This window comes from Perognathus longimembris, chromosome 17, assembly GCF_023159225.1.
Source record: "Perognathus longimembris pacificus isolate PPM17 chromosome 17, ASM2315922v1, whole genome shotgun sequence".
NCBI classification, from domain to species: Eukaryota; Metazoa; Chordata; class Mammalia; order Rodentia; family Heteromyidae; genus Perognathus; species Perognathus longimembris.
Genome location: NC_063177.1, coordinates 47435794 through 47453484, shown reverse-complemented (window position 1 = coordinate 47453484; position 17691 = coordinate 47435794). Strand labels below are relative to the sequence as shown.

The 17691-nt window shown below is 48.5% G+C and overlaps 1 protein-coding gene across 1 annotated transcript in view; it reads right to left on the bottom strand.

Annotated features, from left to right (window-relative positions):
• Positions 1-17691, bottom strand: part of Arsg (arylsulfatase G) — a 66935-nt gene that overhangs the window by 22323 nt on the left and 26921 nt on the right. The window contains exons 5-8 of the mRNA XM_048367134.1: positions 15762-15899; positions 12470-12666; positions 12198-12278; positions 4307-4415 (exon numbers count right to left, since the gene is read on the bottom strand). Coding sequence (XP_048223091.1) covers positions 4307-4415; positions 12198-12278; positions 12470-12666; positions 15762-15899 — 525 coding nt within the window. The remainder of the gene's footprint in view (positions 1-4306; positions 4416-12197; positions 12279-12469; positions 12667-15761; positions 15900-17691) is intronic.

Below are 17691 nucleotides of genomic sequence, written 5' to 3'. Positions count from 1 at the left end.
CAGATCTGAGGATCAAACCCAGCCTGGGCAAGAAAGCCCTGAGACTCTAATCTCCAATAAACCACCCAAAAGCTGGAAATAGAGCCATGGCTCAAGTGGTAGAGTTCCAGTCTTGACTAAAAGAGCTACAGGACAGCATCCGGGACCTAATTTCAAGCCCAATACGGCACTGAATAAATAAATAAGCAAATAAATAGAGCTCTGTAGGCCCTTAAAAGTCTCAAGAGCCTTGGCACTGTTTCCTAGGCGTGGTGGAGAAGCAAGCCTGGTTCTGAGAAGGACAGCTAGCAGCCTGCTCCTGAAAGGAGGGGTTGGGGTGGCTCAGCACAATGACACCCAAGGCCACCCCATCCTTAGAACTGACAGGGCGACATCTTTGTAAGTTCCACTTCTCTTATGAAAACAGTTCCTTTTTCCTTCGTATTCTGACCAGCCCAAGCATTAACAGTTGCTCACAGGAAATGTACATGCTTGCGTCCTGATGGCTTAAGGATTTGTTTTTGCCCGTTTGGTTTTTGAGACTGGATCTTGCAATGTTGCACCTTGGATTCCTGGGTTTGCACTGGCATGCCCACTAGGAACTAGGAGGAGAGACTGGGGTGAGGACAGTGCAGAGGGGTATGGTTCTGCCTACCGGGCTTTAAGAGGAGGATCTGGGGGGCCACAAAGGGGCTCTCTGCCAATGGCTCGGTCCTGGACAACAGGCCACAGATGGATGGCAAGAAAGGTGCCATGATGGGCAGTTCTGGGATGTGCAAACAAGACAACAAAGGTGATGCCCCAAGAGCTAAGGATCATCTTCCTGGGAGAGACGTAGATATGACCTGAAGGTGGGAAGTAAGAGGAGCTAGGGGTGTCAGAGACGGACTGGGGACTGGAAGGACTTAGACTCGGACAGAGGGAGAGACTTCCCTCTTTCTCTCCAGAGTCCAAGAGTGCTGGTGCCACTCCAATGGAGTGGGAATGGTCTCTGGGCCCATTGGGGGTGGGGGGGAGACTGTTTATGGCATGCCAGACCTCGTCTCCAACCCACTGAGACAAGCAAAATATCCCAAGGAAGTGCCGGCTGCCCCTCTCCGAGGGTGAACATTCTCTCAATGGAATTCCCTTGGCCTTTGCAAGCAGGTCAGGTCTGCTCTGCGCCTGAGCAGGGAGCCCCCCACCCCCACCCCCAACCCCCATTTCTGACAACTGGGGCAAGTAGAAGTGAGCAGAATGGTATACACAACTTGAAGCCATCGTGTTGGTAAAGCACCTAAAGCTTCCATTTAACCAAGAAGGCAGAAAACCCTGAGCTACCCCCCCCAAAGGCCGTGTTCAGATGCCCCCCAAAGTGCTAAAGGACCCCAACGTGGACAATACTAAGTCTGAGGAATTTGCCACCCAAGCTGGAGCCTTTTCCACCACGTGCTTGCCAAAGACCTGTCCTCCTCCAGCACACCACTTCACAGAGAACCTTCCTCTGCCATCTCCCCCATCCCTGGATCAGGCTTGACCCCCAAGTTGAGCACAGCAATCAGTATTCGTTAAATGGTGGCATCTGGGCTGGGAATATGGCCTAGTGGTAAAGTGCTCACCTCATATACATGAAGCCCTGGGTTTGATTCCTCAGCACCACATAACCAGAAAAAGCCGGAAGTGGCGCTGTGGCTCAAGTGGTAGAGTGCTAGCCTTGAGCAAAAAGAAGCCAGGGACAGTGCTCAGGCCCTGAGTCCAAGCCCCAAGACTGGCAAAAACAAAACAAAACAAATGATGGCATCTGTGTCCCTGAGCTTTGGAGACAGGTGATGTACAAGACCTTCGTTTCATCTCATTGTATCACCCAGGTGTGTGCCCAATGCCAGCACTGTTTCCACTGGTAGAATTCATAGTGACCCCTCAACAGACTCTTGTCCCTTTCTGTATTTGTGTATTTACAGTTTAAGGGACTTTGGCTTTAAGGAAGTTATTTGTGAATGGGAACAAGGTCTCTGCCCTCTGAAGAATAAAGTTCTAGAACAGATGATAAGCCCTGGGCTCCCAAGAACAGGAAGTACCAGTTCCTTGAATATATGGACATTTTTTTTTCTTAACTGAAGATTTCATGCCTACTAGGCTGGTGCTCTACCACTTGAATCATGCCTCCAGCCCTGCTTCCTTGAATATAATTCACACAATCTCATTTTCCTTGGAGCCTGCCTGAGGGAGATTTTGTTTAAAAAAGAAAAGAAAAGAAAGAAGAAAGGCGGTTAGAAGTTGCCCCATATGGAGTGAGCAGGATGTCCATTTATAGAAGTAAACAGAATGAAAATTTGAAATAGAGCTGGGTGCTAGCGGCTCACATCTATAATCCTAGCTAGTCAGGAGGCTGAGATCTGTGGATCATGGCTTGAAGCCGGCTTAGGCAAGAAAGTTTGTGAGACTCTCATCACCATTACATTCCAAAAAAAAGAAAAAGGGGCTGGGGATATGGCCAAGTGGCAAGAAAGCTTATCTCATATACATGAGGCCCTGGGTTCGATTCCCCAGCACCACATATACAGAAAATGGCCAGAAGTGGCGCTGTGGCTCAAGTGGCAAAGTGCTAGCCTTGAGCAAAAGGAAGCCAGGGACAGTGCTCAGGCCCTGAGTCCAAGGCCCAGGACTTGCCAAAAAGAAAAAAAAAAAAAAAAAAAAGTTAGAAGTGAAGCTGTGACTCAAATGGTAGTGTGCTAGCCTGGAGCACAAAAAGCTCAAGGACAGCATGTGGGCCCAGGGTTCAAGCGCCAGGACCAGCAAAAACAAAACAACAACAATAGAACATAAAAATAGTGTTAAATTAACTAATCTGTTAATTTAACACCTAAAATATCTCAAAAAAAAAAAAAGAGCTGGTGTGGCCTATTACTTTTCAAGAATTCTCCAACCTATCCCCTCCCTCAGCCGTGCCTTCACTTACTGATGAGGTGAGACTCCTTTAGGAGGGTGCTGAAGTCTGCAGTGAGTGCTCAGGGTGAAGTTAACCGTAAAGCCCACACCACTCCCAGTGAGAAGCTGCCACTTGAGTTCCTCATGGCTGCAACTGGAGAGGCTGCCCGGTTGTGATTTGTGAGTGTGCGCCCCCACCCATGCACTCTGGGCTCCCTTTGATAAGTGGGGGGATTACACCCGAAACAGCTGGTGCCGGCTCACGCCTGTCATCCTGGCTCCTCCGGAGATTGAGACCTGAGGCTCGTGGTTCTACACACACACACACACACACACACACACACACACACACACACACACACACCCCTCCTGGCCTTCATCCGGGTCAGCCTGACATCCCAGGCTCCATCCAGACTGTGCGGTTGTTGTCTCACCTGCCGGCACCTGCTGACAGCATGCTGACTCCTGAGAGCACAGTTCCTGCTCACCCAGTTCCTGCCTCCCCACAGGCTGCTGCTGGACAATGCCTACACGCTACCCTTTCTCATCCTAGGCACCGGTCTCCATCCTTCCTCTCTGCTGGGCCTGGAGATGTGGAAGGGTGCTGTTGATGCTGGTGACATTTGTTTTCCTCGCCTGGGAACTGGGTCTTTCACCGGCTCCCACCTGAGAGTGCGTGCAAAAGCGCTGGGTTCTAGGGAGTGCCCCACCTCTCCTTGGGGAGCACAAGGAAGAGGGAAAGTGTCCATTTAGATGAGTAAGACATCTCTTTGTGAGTCGTAGCTCCCTAGTTGGGGTGCCTCTGCCTTCACACAGACATAGCACAGTCAGGTTCCCTGGCAAGAAACTGACTTGGAGCCTACATGAGATAACAACACATGACCAAGTCCCTTCTGATAAGTCCCCAGGGACCTGCATCACCCAAGGAGCCCCATTGCCCAAGGCTGGAAGAAAGGCCTCCCCTAAGGATTAATCCTTCCCACCCAACCCCTGGGACCACCTGTCCTCTGCTCCAGTGATGTGCAGACCCCTACCCTAACCCCCAAAGGCAGTATAATTAGGGCTTCATGACCTCTGCCCTCCACTGGCTGATGGCAGGATCCAGGCCCAGAGGGGAGATAAGACCATTGCTTCATACTAGCTAAGATCCAAGGCTATGAACCCCCCTACATCCCATCTCCGCCTTGCTGGAGCTTGTCCCCAGGGATGGTCTGAGTCCCACTGCACACCCCTTGAAGTAAGCACATGAAATTGCCTGTGAGCAAATCCACTCAGCTGCTCTGGGAAGGTTGGGAGGACCTGGTATACTTGGCCCAGGCAGGTAGCCAAAGGAACTTCCTAACATTTCTGGCTAGCCAATATCTGCCATTGTTAGGGCTCTAAACCTCCTTCACATCTCAAGATCATTTGGGTTTCATACCTTAACAAAGCAGTGCTGGTGACATTGGCTGGGACTCGGCCAGGCCAGTAAGCCAGTGCTGGGACCCGGTGGCCGCCTTCCCAGGTGGTCTGCTTGGCTGGACTTCCCCCTGTGAGAGGAGGCCGTGGTTAATAGACAGTGATCACTAGCAGATTCTTTTCAGCGAATGGCTAGTCACTGGGAGAACAGTCTCTCTTTGAGTTTCCAATAAGCCCACAAAGAAATGGCTTTGTCTTCCCAATCAGCTCTTTCTCCCCAGCTAGCTAATATCTTTCAATACAAGCTTTGGTTTTCCTGCACTTGACAAGCAGAAGCCTCCAGGCCTCCGGTTGAATGGCATCATTTGATTCTCTCTATAACATAGTCCCCGTGAAATGGTCTTGTTGACTTGTGACCATGTTTCTCCTGTGTCTCTGCATCCATGTGATTTCATCAGTCACAAGACCCCAAGACATAAGTAGGTACTGAATAAATCAATTTGTCTTCCTGCTGATCGTAATGAGATGATCTAACTGAAATGAAAAACTATAATTATTTAAGAGGATGAGGAATGATTGTTCCAATTACTTCATCTATACACTGCACAACCTATCTCACATGGATATGTTATGGCTTTCTTTTGCTTTTCCTTGAATTAATAAGTTTGTTCTGATACTGAAAAGACAGTCTGTGAGACACTTATCTCCAATCAACTACCAAAAAGGTGGAAGTGGAGCTGTGGCTCCAATGGTAGAGTGCTATCCTTGAATAAAAGAAGCTCAGGGACAGTGTGCCCAGGCCCTAAGTTCAAGCCCCAGGACGAGCCCCAAAACAAAACAAACAAAAGAAGTCAGTATCAGTAGTAGTCCCAGTCTCTTTCCTCTTGGTAGGAAGGGTAAGAATAATCTATGTGCAATCTATGAATTTCCACATGAGCAATTAGAGAGAGATTATTTTTATAAGCATGAAGTCAAAAGTGACCTCTAGTATAATGATAGCCAGAGGGCTGGAAGAGATGAGGTCATGTTTTCTGGAAACATCCTGAATCTGAGTCGTGCTGAATTAACCATGACCATCTTCATCGCTCCCCCACACACCCCACCCTCATCCTGGTTGAGCCAGAGGCCAAGGATTCCACACAGTTTCTCATGGCAAAAGCCTCTCCAAGGCACAGTGTGTGGCTCCCACATGCTATGGTCATGTGACCTCCCCATGGTTGGCTGGCATGAATCATAAAAGTCATGATGGGTGGGGATAAAAGGCTTCTTGGACTACGCTGCCACATGCAGAAACTTCACTGACCCTCACATGGGAAATGCTTAGCATTCTTGGGACCTTCTCCCGACCAGCTCTGGAATCCCGCCAAGTGTGGATGAAGGAAACACAACACCAAACAATCCCCATGCAAAGCCTATGGACTGCTTATGTTTAAGGGCGTGGCATTGGAGAGACCCACTGACATCCCTGCAGACAGCGGAAAGAGTCCTTTGATTCCCTCCAACAGTTCTCAAATGTACTCTTCCCAAGAGCCAGGTCTCTGAAAATACAGCCCTTTTTGCTGATTATCCACGCAGGTGGAGCAGAAAGCCCAGCGCTGTAGCCAACATAACCGCATTTCCACGTGGCTTTGGCATGCCTGATTCATGCTTCTGCTGAAGACCAAAAAAAAAGCAAAGAGTATGAATCCACCCGTGCTAGGGCTCCGGGACTCAGTCCAAGCCCCAGGAAGGACATCTGCATGGAAGCGTGGGGTAGGGGTAGGCAAAAGGATGAGGCTTGTTTATCTGCCTGTCTATGGTACATGACATTCAAACAGCTTTGCTTAACCTTTGAGTCCAGATGTAAGGAAAGGCCAAAGCTTCCGCTCTGAGAAGCAAGCCATACACTCTGCTCTGGGATCCAGCATTCAGGTCTCTGCCTCCTGGATGTTTCCAGAAGAATAACCTATCTCCAAATTAATAAACTTGCTAATGAGTCTTCCCCACGATGGGTTCTGCTTGTTGGCCATGACCTTCCATGTGGACTTTCTGCAGATGCCTGACCTGACCCATGTTTTTCAGAGGTAAATATGTCAATGTGTTTGTCTTCTTCCATGGAGGATCAGAAGCTGGACAGGTGTGGGGTGAGGCTCAGCCAGGGATTAAACATGCATGTGGCAATGAGGTGGCAAGCCACATACAGCTATGAAGAAACTAAGAGGAAGAGAAATAGACCCTCTGAGAGAGGACCCTGGGTGTACCACCTGGGGCTGTGCTGGGCTCTAACTTTAACAGAAGACACAGACAGAAATGGGAAGGCAGAGGTGTGAGGCCAGCCCCAGGGAAAACTATTAGTGAGACCTTACCTGGAGAGCCAGGTGTGACAGTGCCCATCTATAATCCCACTTACATGGAGGCCTAGGTAGAAGGATCTCTATCCGAGGCTGGCCCCAGGCAAGAGATATGAGACTCTCTCTGCAAAATAACTAAAGCAAAATAACCAAAGCCAGATGTGTGGCTCAAGCGGTAGAGTACCTACCAAGGGCAAGGTACTAAGTTCAAAATGTGGTAACCTGTGAAGGCACACTTGTATATTCCAGCCATACAAATGAGAGAGACCCACAAATCAACAGAAAGAAATCAAAAGAAATTTAGCTATTAAAGCTTAAGAATTGTGCCCAATATGGTGCGTAGCTTATGCCCATAATTCCAGCTACTTGGGAAGCAGAGGCAAGAGCATCATGAGGTCAAGGACAACCCTGGACATAAGGGAATAAGATCCTATCTGAAATGAAACAAAAGAGTTAGAAGCCTAGCAGGAGCATTTGCCTAACATGCTTGAGGTCCCAGGTTTCAATCCTCAGTACTAGAAAAACAAAAGAGTGTGAGGAAGGGCCCAAGCATGGCAACCCAGCATAAAAATATGGATTTATCACCCACACCATGGAAGCTGTTCTCTTCCAAACCCATTTTCCACTGGCACTGATAGGCACAGAGCATCTACCTAGAGTCCCCTAGATGCCCCTAGAGGTGTAGAATACAATTATCAGCAGTGTTTGCCTGGGCTAAACAAAGTTTCTTGTGGTTTATCTGCACCAGCAAAAGCTGAACTCCAGAAGAGCTGTTCCCAGTCCCTGGTACTCTCCAATGACACTTCATCACCCATTGAAACTTATCACAAGTTCAACATCATAATAACAAACCGCATCATCTATTATTTGCGCCCTTACTAAGTGCCAAGTCAAGTACTCCTAAGCATAAAGTTAAGTGCTCCCCAGCATTATTTCAGTGGATTCGTATGACAATCTTTCCAGCTAAAGTTTTTCTCAGATGAGGAAACCAAATCTGAGGAGAAGTAAAGTAATTTTACCTAAGCTCACACAGCTAGCAAGTGGTGTAACCTGGATTTGAATCTGTATCTAACTACACTGCCAACACCTTCACCCTTTAAAATCACCTAGGGCAATCATTCTACCCTGAATGCGGGATAAATTCATGAGTGGAGAGGACATGTTTTTAATAGAACCAGGTCGAAGTCATTTTCCTACAGGTTTGTAATTTAATTGGCTTACCCTCCCAAAGGTTTAGACCAGAGCTCACACTTAGAAAACAGACATAGTGCACATCAAAGCTAAATGTAGCTGTCTATTTTTAAATCATAGGCTTTCAACTGCCCACACATTTATACTTCTATAAGCATCATAAATGGGACCTGATATGTTACAGTAAGAACAACAGATAAGTTCATACATTAAACCCCAATTGGCTTTTTGATTTGGAAAGCTATTCGTTAGTTTAGCCTTAATACTTTGATCCATGGCACACGTCCGTTAAAGGTGAGGGTTGCATTTGGCTTTCCGCTGAGGAACAGCTTGGTCTTATGGCCACGAGGATGCATTTCAATGAATCTGTGGTTAAGTTATGGCTCTAATTAAAGCAGCAACTCTTACTTAAAGCAATAAATATTTGGCATCAGCAACCAAAATATAAACAGATCCATGATTCATGAATGTGCTTACTTGTTCTTCCTTGGCTCGGTCCGTAAGTGACATTTTGTGAGGCATCCTGACAGGGGGTAGGGTGACCAAGGTGCCCTACTGCCGGTGCCTAGAAGAGCAGCCACATTTCACTGGGGCAGAGCAGGATGGCTTGGCAGGACCGGGGCAAACTTCTCCAGATAGGAGAATCACCGGGTGAGATTTTTACCATGTTAATCTTAGATTCTTAGGTTCTATGCCTAGAAAAATCTAATTTCACAAGTCTGGGGTGAGCCTTTCCACTCTAGATGATTCCAGTACCAGGAGTCAGAGGACCAGAGTTTGAGAAGTCTGAACAGGGATAAAGAGGAAGATATCATTCTTCACAGCCAGGCAGATCTGAGCTCTAACTCCTATTCTTCTAACCCTGTGGCCTTGAGCAGAATTCAGTCCCTAGGCCACAAAGAGAGGAAACAATTGTACTTACCTCAAAGGTTTGTGGGAATAGCTAAACAAGCTCAGGCATTGAAAGTTCAAAGCAAGCAGCAGCCAATGTATGCAAACCTTCTCTCAAACCAACCAACCAACCAACAAAGCCAGGTGCTGGTGGCTCAGGCCTGTAATCCTAGCTACTCTGGAGGCTGAGATCTGAGGATGGTGGTTTGAAGCCAGCATCGAAAAAGCCCCATGTGGAACTGTGACTCAAGTGGTAGAGCAGTAAGGAGCCTTGAGCGAGAAAGCTAAGGGACCATGCCCAGGTCCTGAGATAAAGCCCAGGACTGGGGAAAACAACAAACAAACTCAATTGGCCTCTAGGTATACAAGAACACAACTGAAAGTCTGATATGCCCTGTAGTTATATGCAATAATTTGGGTTCCTAGAACTGCCCACAGCTTGCACATATGAACACATATTCCTTTCTATTTCCTGCCTGTCCCCCAAGGACATTAACACCTGTGACTCCTGTAGGAGTCTCTTCTGAGAACCTTTGAGAACCTTCTACAGCATCAAGACATTTCTCAATACAAGTGTGATGCCCTTGCCAAGGATGCTCATAGCACATTGAGTTTCCTGGGACCATGAAGCACTCAGGTCTCATCCTAGGCAGGATCAATGCCTGCCTTGGGCACCCCACATGCAACATCTTTGACCTTTTCCTGTCTGTGCTCTTCCCCCTCACTGGACAGCAGGTTCCTGGGATCTGAGCTATTCCCAGTGGAAAGGTCACACAACCACCTGATCGCAGTGAATTACAGACAACCAAGGTCACCCAGAAGTGCAGGGGCCAAATTCAGTGGAATGTTTCCTCATCACCAAGGGACAGGAAGGAACGAACACTTCTGCTCTTTGAATAAAACGGAGGAGCGATTTTCCAGACAGACCGAGCAGCAATCGGTTGTATGGGGAAGAAGAGCCATGTCAGCTCGCTCCCTGGTAGGAACGGGGTCTGGAAGTTGAGAAGGAAGGGACAGCTTCTAGGAGTCCTGAGAAGGCAGGGGCTTGCAGATAGATCTGTTTCCTTTGGAGAGCAGCTCTGCTCTCCCTTCCCCCTCAGCCCACCCTCCCACCTCCCCGCATCCCCTAGTACTGGTTTCTTCTCATCTCAACAGGGAACAAGCCGGGGCCAAGTGGAGCATCCTTGCTCCAGGAGGGGTAGGCAGATGGTTCCCAGAGACGCTGTCTCATCCCATCAGCTGAGCAGGTGTCCTGGCCAGGAAAGGAAAGGGAAGATGAGCCCGGGTAGATGGGGAGTTGGGGGGGGGGTGGGCAGGAACCTGGGAACAGGACAGACAAAGCACATGGCCTGACGTAGCAGGCTGGCTTCGGGGAGAAAGAAACAGGCTTGTGAGTACTGTTTGTCCCGCGCTGTTGCGAAAACATGAACTGTCTTCTCTCTTTCATCTACTCCAGAGCCTGGCCCATTTCACAGTGGGGTGTGGAAGGAACCCCCCGCTGAGGAGGAACTGGGGTGAGGAGGAGCAGGTGGTCCAGAGGGACCCATTCTGCTGCTACACACAGGGTTCTGCCCAGCTTCCCAGAACCCCCTGCAGAAGCAGGTGACAGCAAGCTGAGAGTTCACGAAGAAGGGGAATCTTCACCCATATGCATCTGCCTTTCACGTAAAGTCTGATTCATTCTGACTCTCCAGGGGTGGGGGGAAGCACCCAGCCCTGATACTAATCACAAATTCAAGTGCTGGGCCCCAAAGATAACCTATCGAGCCACAAGGATGGTCAGAAAGCCCCGCCCCCACATGGGGTGTGACCAGAAGATGGCCTGCAAACTACTCAGAACGGTTCTCAAGGCAGATGCCCAGAACATTCCTCACACTGGCTATATGTTATTTAAGTTGTCTATATTTTCCAACTCTCTTCCAACTCTTCTCTTGGTGGTGGTGGAGGGGTGGGACACCCAGGTCATTTTGGCTAAGAATCAAGAAGTTATGAGCAAAGCTCATGCAGAGGCTAAGCCCCAGGAAAGACCCCATCTGACTCTCTCCACCATCCATACTGTACCCCAAGACAGAGGAGGAAACGGAGCTTCCTGTGCATGCAGTAGCTGAATGGAGATTCAGAGCCAGCTGGGTTTGGAAGCCCTGAGCTCTCTCCATCTTTCCACTCTGCCTCCCACAGATTCAGACATTTTTCCCTGACAACCTTGAGGTTCAAAGAAGCAAGACAGAAAAAAACCACAGAGACAGTGCTCAGGCCAAGTTCAAACCCCAGGACTGGCAAAAAAAAAAAAAAAAAAAAAAAAAAAAAAGGAGGAGGAGGAGGAGGAGGAGGAGAAGGAGGAGGAGGAGGAGGAGGAGGAGGAGGAGGAGGAGGAGGAGGAGGAGGAGGAGGAGGAGACGAAGGGGGAGGGGGGAAGGAGAGGAGAGGGAAAAGAGGGGAGGAGGAGGAAGAAGCAGGGAGGAGGAAAAGGAAAAGTTGGATAAGGTATTTGCCAGACAGAAGCCATGCAGGTCACCTTCTTGGGGTGCACAGAAAGGTTGTGAATCCAGACCCTTCTCAGGCTTTCTGAATGAGCCTTGCATGATCCTTTCCATGTCTGCCTCTAAAGTAGCTGAGATGATAAATGCGAGCCACCACATCTGGCTCAGCTATTTCTCATCATCTTCTGCAATGAGCATCTGTCGTATCAACAACGCACCTAGCCAGTTATTTCCTTAAGACCAACGCTTTGCCGAGGAAGCTATGCATTGAAAAGCATACGTGCATTTTCCGAGAGCTTTGTTCGGTGTGTCATTCTGTCCCTAGCACCGCTCCGACAGTCACGTCCTCCGTGAGGAACTTTCCTCGAGCAGATAGATGGAGCTAAGAGGGAGGCTGGGGGCCGGGCAGCTGGTGAGGCAGCGGGTACAGTGGGGCCGGCACTAACTTTCACTGCAGGGATGAGCCCAGCTCCATCTCACAAGCTGTGTTGCCTTGGAAAAGTGACTTCACCTTTCTGAGTCTCTCTTCATCTCTCATTGGAGCTCTTGCTACTTACCTTTCACGGGTGTAGGGTTTAGAGGCACCATATCTAAAAACCTTGCGTCGTTGTGCACTCTAGGTGCACTGGAATGAATAAAGGGAAGGAATGGTTGGATGGGCAGAGAAGAGGAGAGAAGGAGGCACAGTAATGGAGGCAGAAGGAGAGCCAAGGCAAAGTGAGTCTTTTGGGGTTTTAGGTTTTTGTGGGGGCTTATGGAGGGGCCTCAGCAGGGGCAAGCTGGTCCTCAGAGGGAAGTGTAGGGAGCAAGGAGAACAGAATGGCTGGCACTCACCCAATGCTCTCTCCACCCCCACTCGCTGCTTCTCATTGCCTGGGGAGACCAGGCCTGTGTCACTGCTTCACAGAGAGGCCCCCCGAGGTCTTGCACGTCCAGTCAGCCTTCCCAGAGGCAGAATCCCATGCCCGGTTGGGGGTCACCTCCCACACTGAGATCCACTAACCCCAGCTGAACCTCTCACCTTGATAGGTTTGCCACAGTCCGGCGAAGGGACCCACACTGCCTGCCAGCTCACACTTCTGAGCCCATGGCCCATTGTCACCTAGAAACCAAGAAAAAGCAACAAGTGATGGTGAGTGGGTGTGCACTCGCCATTCAAGCCAAGGAACATTCAGGGCCCCAAGTTCAAAACGAAGCCCTGCTCTGTTTATGAGGACTGTTCTGATCAAGCTTACCTCTCTCCAGAAGTATCCACTAGATTGTGCTGGACTGGCTGGATTTTTATCACTTTACCTGTAAACCAGAGGAATGTGTTTTCTCTTGCTGTGTGGTCCACTTTGTCCTTAATCTGTCCCACCAGATGGTCCATCTCCCGAAGAGCAGCACGGTATGGACTTAGGCTCCCTGGGTTTGCCGATGGCTGGGTCGCAGGTAAGGGTACATGCATGTGGGCCAGGCCCACGTAGAGCAGGAAGGGTCTTCCACTGGCGCTGAAGCAAACAAGAGAACCAAAAGGTGACTGTCGGAAGCCGGCCTGGCCCACAGTCCTGAGGAGCCTTGCTGACTGCTGGGAAAATCATCCACAGGGCCAGCATCCCGGACTTAGGAAGGACATGCTTGCCCACCACCCTGTAAGCAATGTGGAAGTCATTCATCCGGCCAATGAGGAGGCTCACTGAAGTACTGATTAGTGTCCTTTCGCCATTACTGAGAAAGTATTATAGGGAACTCCTGTTGTCTGTGTTCTCACTCATAAGAACCCCCAAAAACTTCATCTCAGATAGTGAGTCAGAAGCTAAAGGAGACAAAAAGACTTGCCCTGGCTCTGTCTCTAACTGGTAAGGGTCAGTCTGGATTTGAACTTGGAACTGGCCAGGAACAAAGCCCTGTGCTTTAAACTGCTGTACTTTGAATCCAACCATCATGTCCCTTCAAAGAATGAATGGAAGCCAGGCCAGGGTAGCTCATGTCATTAATCCTAACTACTCAGCAGGCAGAGATCTCAGGGTCCCAGTTTGAAGCCAGCTCAGGCAGGAAACTCGGTGAAACTCTTATTTCCAATTAGCCACCAAAAAGCCCGAAGTGGAACTGTGGCTCATGTGGTAGAGTGCCAGACTTATGCAAAAAAAACTAGGGGACGGTGGCAGGCTAACCCACACGTACACATGAATAAAGGGAAGGCTCAGATGACCACAGGGAATCCTAAAGATTCACAAGACACCAAGGAACATTTAAATCAGGTATCTATTTTGTACTAATCCCGACTCCCCTGAAATTGCAGGATGAAGGCTCAGGGGAGCTGGGATGGTCTCCGCGGGTACCGCTCTGTCCCCAATGCAATGGCGCTCTCATCCACTACTTTTCCTCTTCCACCACAGCAGGGACCCGCTAGGAGCCCCTTCCCACAGGCCACACCCATGGGGAGGGGCGATACAGAGGACACAGAAGGCTGACAGGTGCACTCAGTCAAGAGCGTTCCCAGAAGCCTGGCACTGATGGCTCACACCTGTAATTCTAGTTACTCAAGAGGCTGACATCTGGAGGATCATGATTCCAGTAAAGTCCAAGAGACTCTGTCTCCAAATAACCAGCAAAATGCCAGACTGGAGGCACCACTCGAGTGGTAAAGTACCAACCAGCCTTGAGTGAAAAAGCCAAACAAGTGGTAGAGCACCAGTAATCCAAGCAAGTGGGAGACCCTGTTTTGGGGGGGTGGGGAAATGTGTCAAGGGAGGGGGAGCGGGGAGACATTAACAGAGAGGCAGCAGAGTACTTTGGATGCCAGAGCATCCAGAAATTTGACTCCTTTAGATGAAATCAATGAAAGTTAAGTAAAATTAAAAATTCAGTGCTTCATACGTCACAACAAAGATCAGCCTTAAGGACTTTGCACTAAGGGAAACAAACCAGTCACGAAAGGACAGAGACTAAAGGGTTCCTCTTGCATGGGCTCCTCAGAGCAGTTCGATTCGGAGAGAGGAGTCGTGTGGCAGGGCGGCTTGGGAGTTGCGGGGGAGAGAGAAGGCAGTTTATGCTTAATGGGTACAGAGCTTCCTTTAGGAAAGATGAAATGTTCTAGAGACCACGATTAGTGATGTGGTACACTTAGTGCTGCCAAACATCACATAAAAATACACACACACACACACACAGATGTGATAAATTATATAGGACTCTAGACATTCACTGAAGCAAAGGAGGATATGCAGAAGAGTGACTGACAAAGACTCGAAAACCACGTGCAGGTGATCACTTAAAATAATATTGTATGAAATGAACTCCAAGAAAAGGAAAGAAGGGATACTTTGTAGTTGCCATTGTCTTTGTTTTCTTTTCCTTTTGTCTCATTAATTACAGTGATTGTAGTTTGGGGGGGCAAGGAGGGCACAGAAAAGGTGGAACAAGGGTGAACAAATATAACAATGGTACTCACTAGACACTCTGTGGAAAATGAACTGTAGATCTTGTGGGTGGGGACAGGAAGGAAAAACCGGCGGAGAGCAAGGGAAGGGGAGACATGGCTCAAAAAGAATTGTATTCATTACCTGATTCATGTAATTGTAACCCCTTTGTATATCAACTCGACAACAGCCATAACAAAGTAAAATAAAAATAAAGTGGTGAAGAGGATAAATATTATGTCACATATATGTGTGCATATACATGCATAGTATAGGTATCTATATGACACATGTATCCCATACATGTATACATATGTATAGTATGTATGTGTAGTATGTGCACAACGCATAGGTATATGTATAGTATATGCATACACCACCAGCCTTCCATATCTTCAGGTTCTGCACTCATGGTTCCAAGTAACCATGGATGGGGGAAGAAAAAATTAGAAAAAAAATTGTATCTGTATTGAACATGGACCTATTTTTCTCATTACTACTACTCCCTAGAGAATACTTTATCACAATGATTTACAAAGCATTTAGATTGCATTAGATGTCACGATCATCTAGAGGTGATTTAAAGTGTACCATCTTAAGGAAGGGCCTTCAATAGCCCTGCATTTGGGGAGGAGAGGTCTGGGGGTCCTGGAACCAATCCCCTGAAGACATTAGACGTCAACTGTGTACATTCAATAAGACTCTCGCCGTGCATTTCAGAGACCCTCACCTCAGCTCAAGTGCTCGGTATCCATAGATGGTTAACAGTACCACAACTCACTGTACGAATGAACACATTCCCAAGTCGGTGGCCATTTTCTTATAGCAGCAATAAGATCCTAACACCCTCTGCCGACTAAGGAATAAATAAATAAATGCCTTCCGTGTCCCCACATACAGTGGGCAGGCCCTACCTTCAAGGAAATCCTCCAAGAGGAAACGACAGAATGCCCATGGAGTCAAAGCAGGATAGGGTAATCCCTCAGGAATACTGGGGACATATCCTGAGGAACTTCTGCCCTAGGACTGGAGATCGCAGGGGGGACTCTGACAGTTTTATGTAGAAGACATGTATGCATCCTTCTTTACTGAGGGATGAAACTCTGCTTTGGCCTTGAGAGGGCTGAGGCCTGGGGTCCTGGGGTGGGGTGGGCTGGAGCTAAGCTAGTACAGGGGTTCCTGACCTTGCCTGCTGGATGAACTCGGCTGCCTTCGCTGCATACTTCTCTGCAAGGCTGCTCAGGTTCACAGGCTGCTCCACGATGTTGAGGTTTTCATAGAGAGGAAGGGCCACATCCGTGTAACAGTCCTTCTCCAGGCTCCTGGGTGGAAACCACAGAGAGAGGTGTAATCATTTCCACGGGCAGAGTAGGCACCGAGCAGAACAGAAGGTGACACAGAGAAATCCGAGGCGCTTAGTGGGCTGGCTCCGAATGGCTTAGCCAGTGCATCACTTCCTCCAAACGTAAACCAGCACCGCACACCTTCCTTCATTCCCTTTGAACAGATGTGGGTGCCCCTTGGACAAGCCAGCTGCTCTGTAAAGTTCACTAGGATGCCTACAAACCTGGGTTACTCTCACACCTGTTTTGCAGGGAGATGCACCAGGGGTCTAGCAGGCTAAGGGCTTTCAAAGCGGGTTCTGTAGTCCGCTGGCAACCCCATCATGGGCTTGCTCTACTGTCCAACCCAAGAGACAGCCTCTGTGACCAGCGGGCAGTGCCTGGTGTCGTCCTCCATCCACGATCAGGACGTCTGTCATACCACGTGTGACAATAACATGAAATATATAAGATGGCCTAGAACAATGTTAAGTCCTTTTGGTGCCGATACTGATGCTTGAACTCAGGGTCTGGGCACTGCCCCTTAGCTATTTTGCTCAAGGCTGTTCCTGTACCACTTGAGCTACAGCTCCACTTCTGGCTTTTTGCAGGTTAACTGGAGATGAGAGTCTCGTGGACTTTCCTGCTCAGGCTGGCTTCAAAACCAGGGTTTTCAGATCTCAACCTCCCAAGTAGCTAGGATTGCAGGTGTAAACCACCAATACCCTAATTTTAATATGGATTAAAAAGACTTGCTAGCACCAGAGAAACGGAGAGAGAGAGAGAGAGAGAGAGAGAGAGAGAGAGAGGAACACAGCTCATATCTTGATGTATTACCGGCTGTGCTTACAGGTCTGGCACACACCTCAGTTAGTAAGGCAGGAAATAGATGCTGTCTACTTGTAATATGCACTTGTAGAGCCTGGGAATCCCATTCAAATGCAGTTCTGGGGCCAGGCACTGGTGCTCACGCCTGTAATCCTAGTTAATCAGGAGGCTGAGATTTGAGGATTACAGTTTCAAGCTGTCTGGGGCAGGAAAGTCCAGTGAGATCCTTATCTGTATTTAACCACCAGAAAACCAGAAGTGGAACTGTGGCTCAAAGTGGTAGAGTGCTAGCCTTGAACGAAAGCACTCAGGGACAGTGCTCAGGCCCTGAGTTCAAACTGACAAAACTCAGTTCAAACTGAGTCATAACTGATCAAAAAAAAAAAAGTGCAGACCTGAAATCAAGTCTAAATTCCTACTTTTCCAACGAGCAACCAAGCAAAATCTACAATGCTGGTCCAACCATCAGCAGAGAGGACACGGGCTCTGGACTCAGAAGGAACCACGCTGGAATTTTCATTCACCTCTTCCTAGCTCCCGCGTGAACTGAGCCAAGTTCAAGCTCATTACTTGTAAAGTACGTAAATGCCTGCCTTACACAAGGGTCATGGGATTATAGGGAAGTGGAGGGAGTTCCCAGAATGCAACAGTTTCCAAATAAATAGCCATTATTACATTAACTATTGTGGATTAATGAGCCAGCTGAGATTCATTAAGCAACTTAGACACCTGTGGCCCTAGAAAGAGCCCATGTGCAGTCTAAGCAGTGGAGCTCAGGGCCAGCATTGACTTATTACTACCTATGTAAAGCTTAGCATCCTTTTCTCATCATGGTCATGCAGAACGTTCAGGAAACCCAGAGAGAAAGGAGAAACTAAAACTCTTTTTCATCTCACAAGCTAAGTGAGCCCTTAGCAACATTCTGGTTCATCTGTCTGGAGTTTCTCTCTGTAGTACCAGAAGG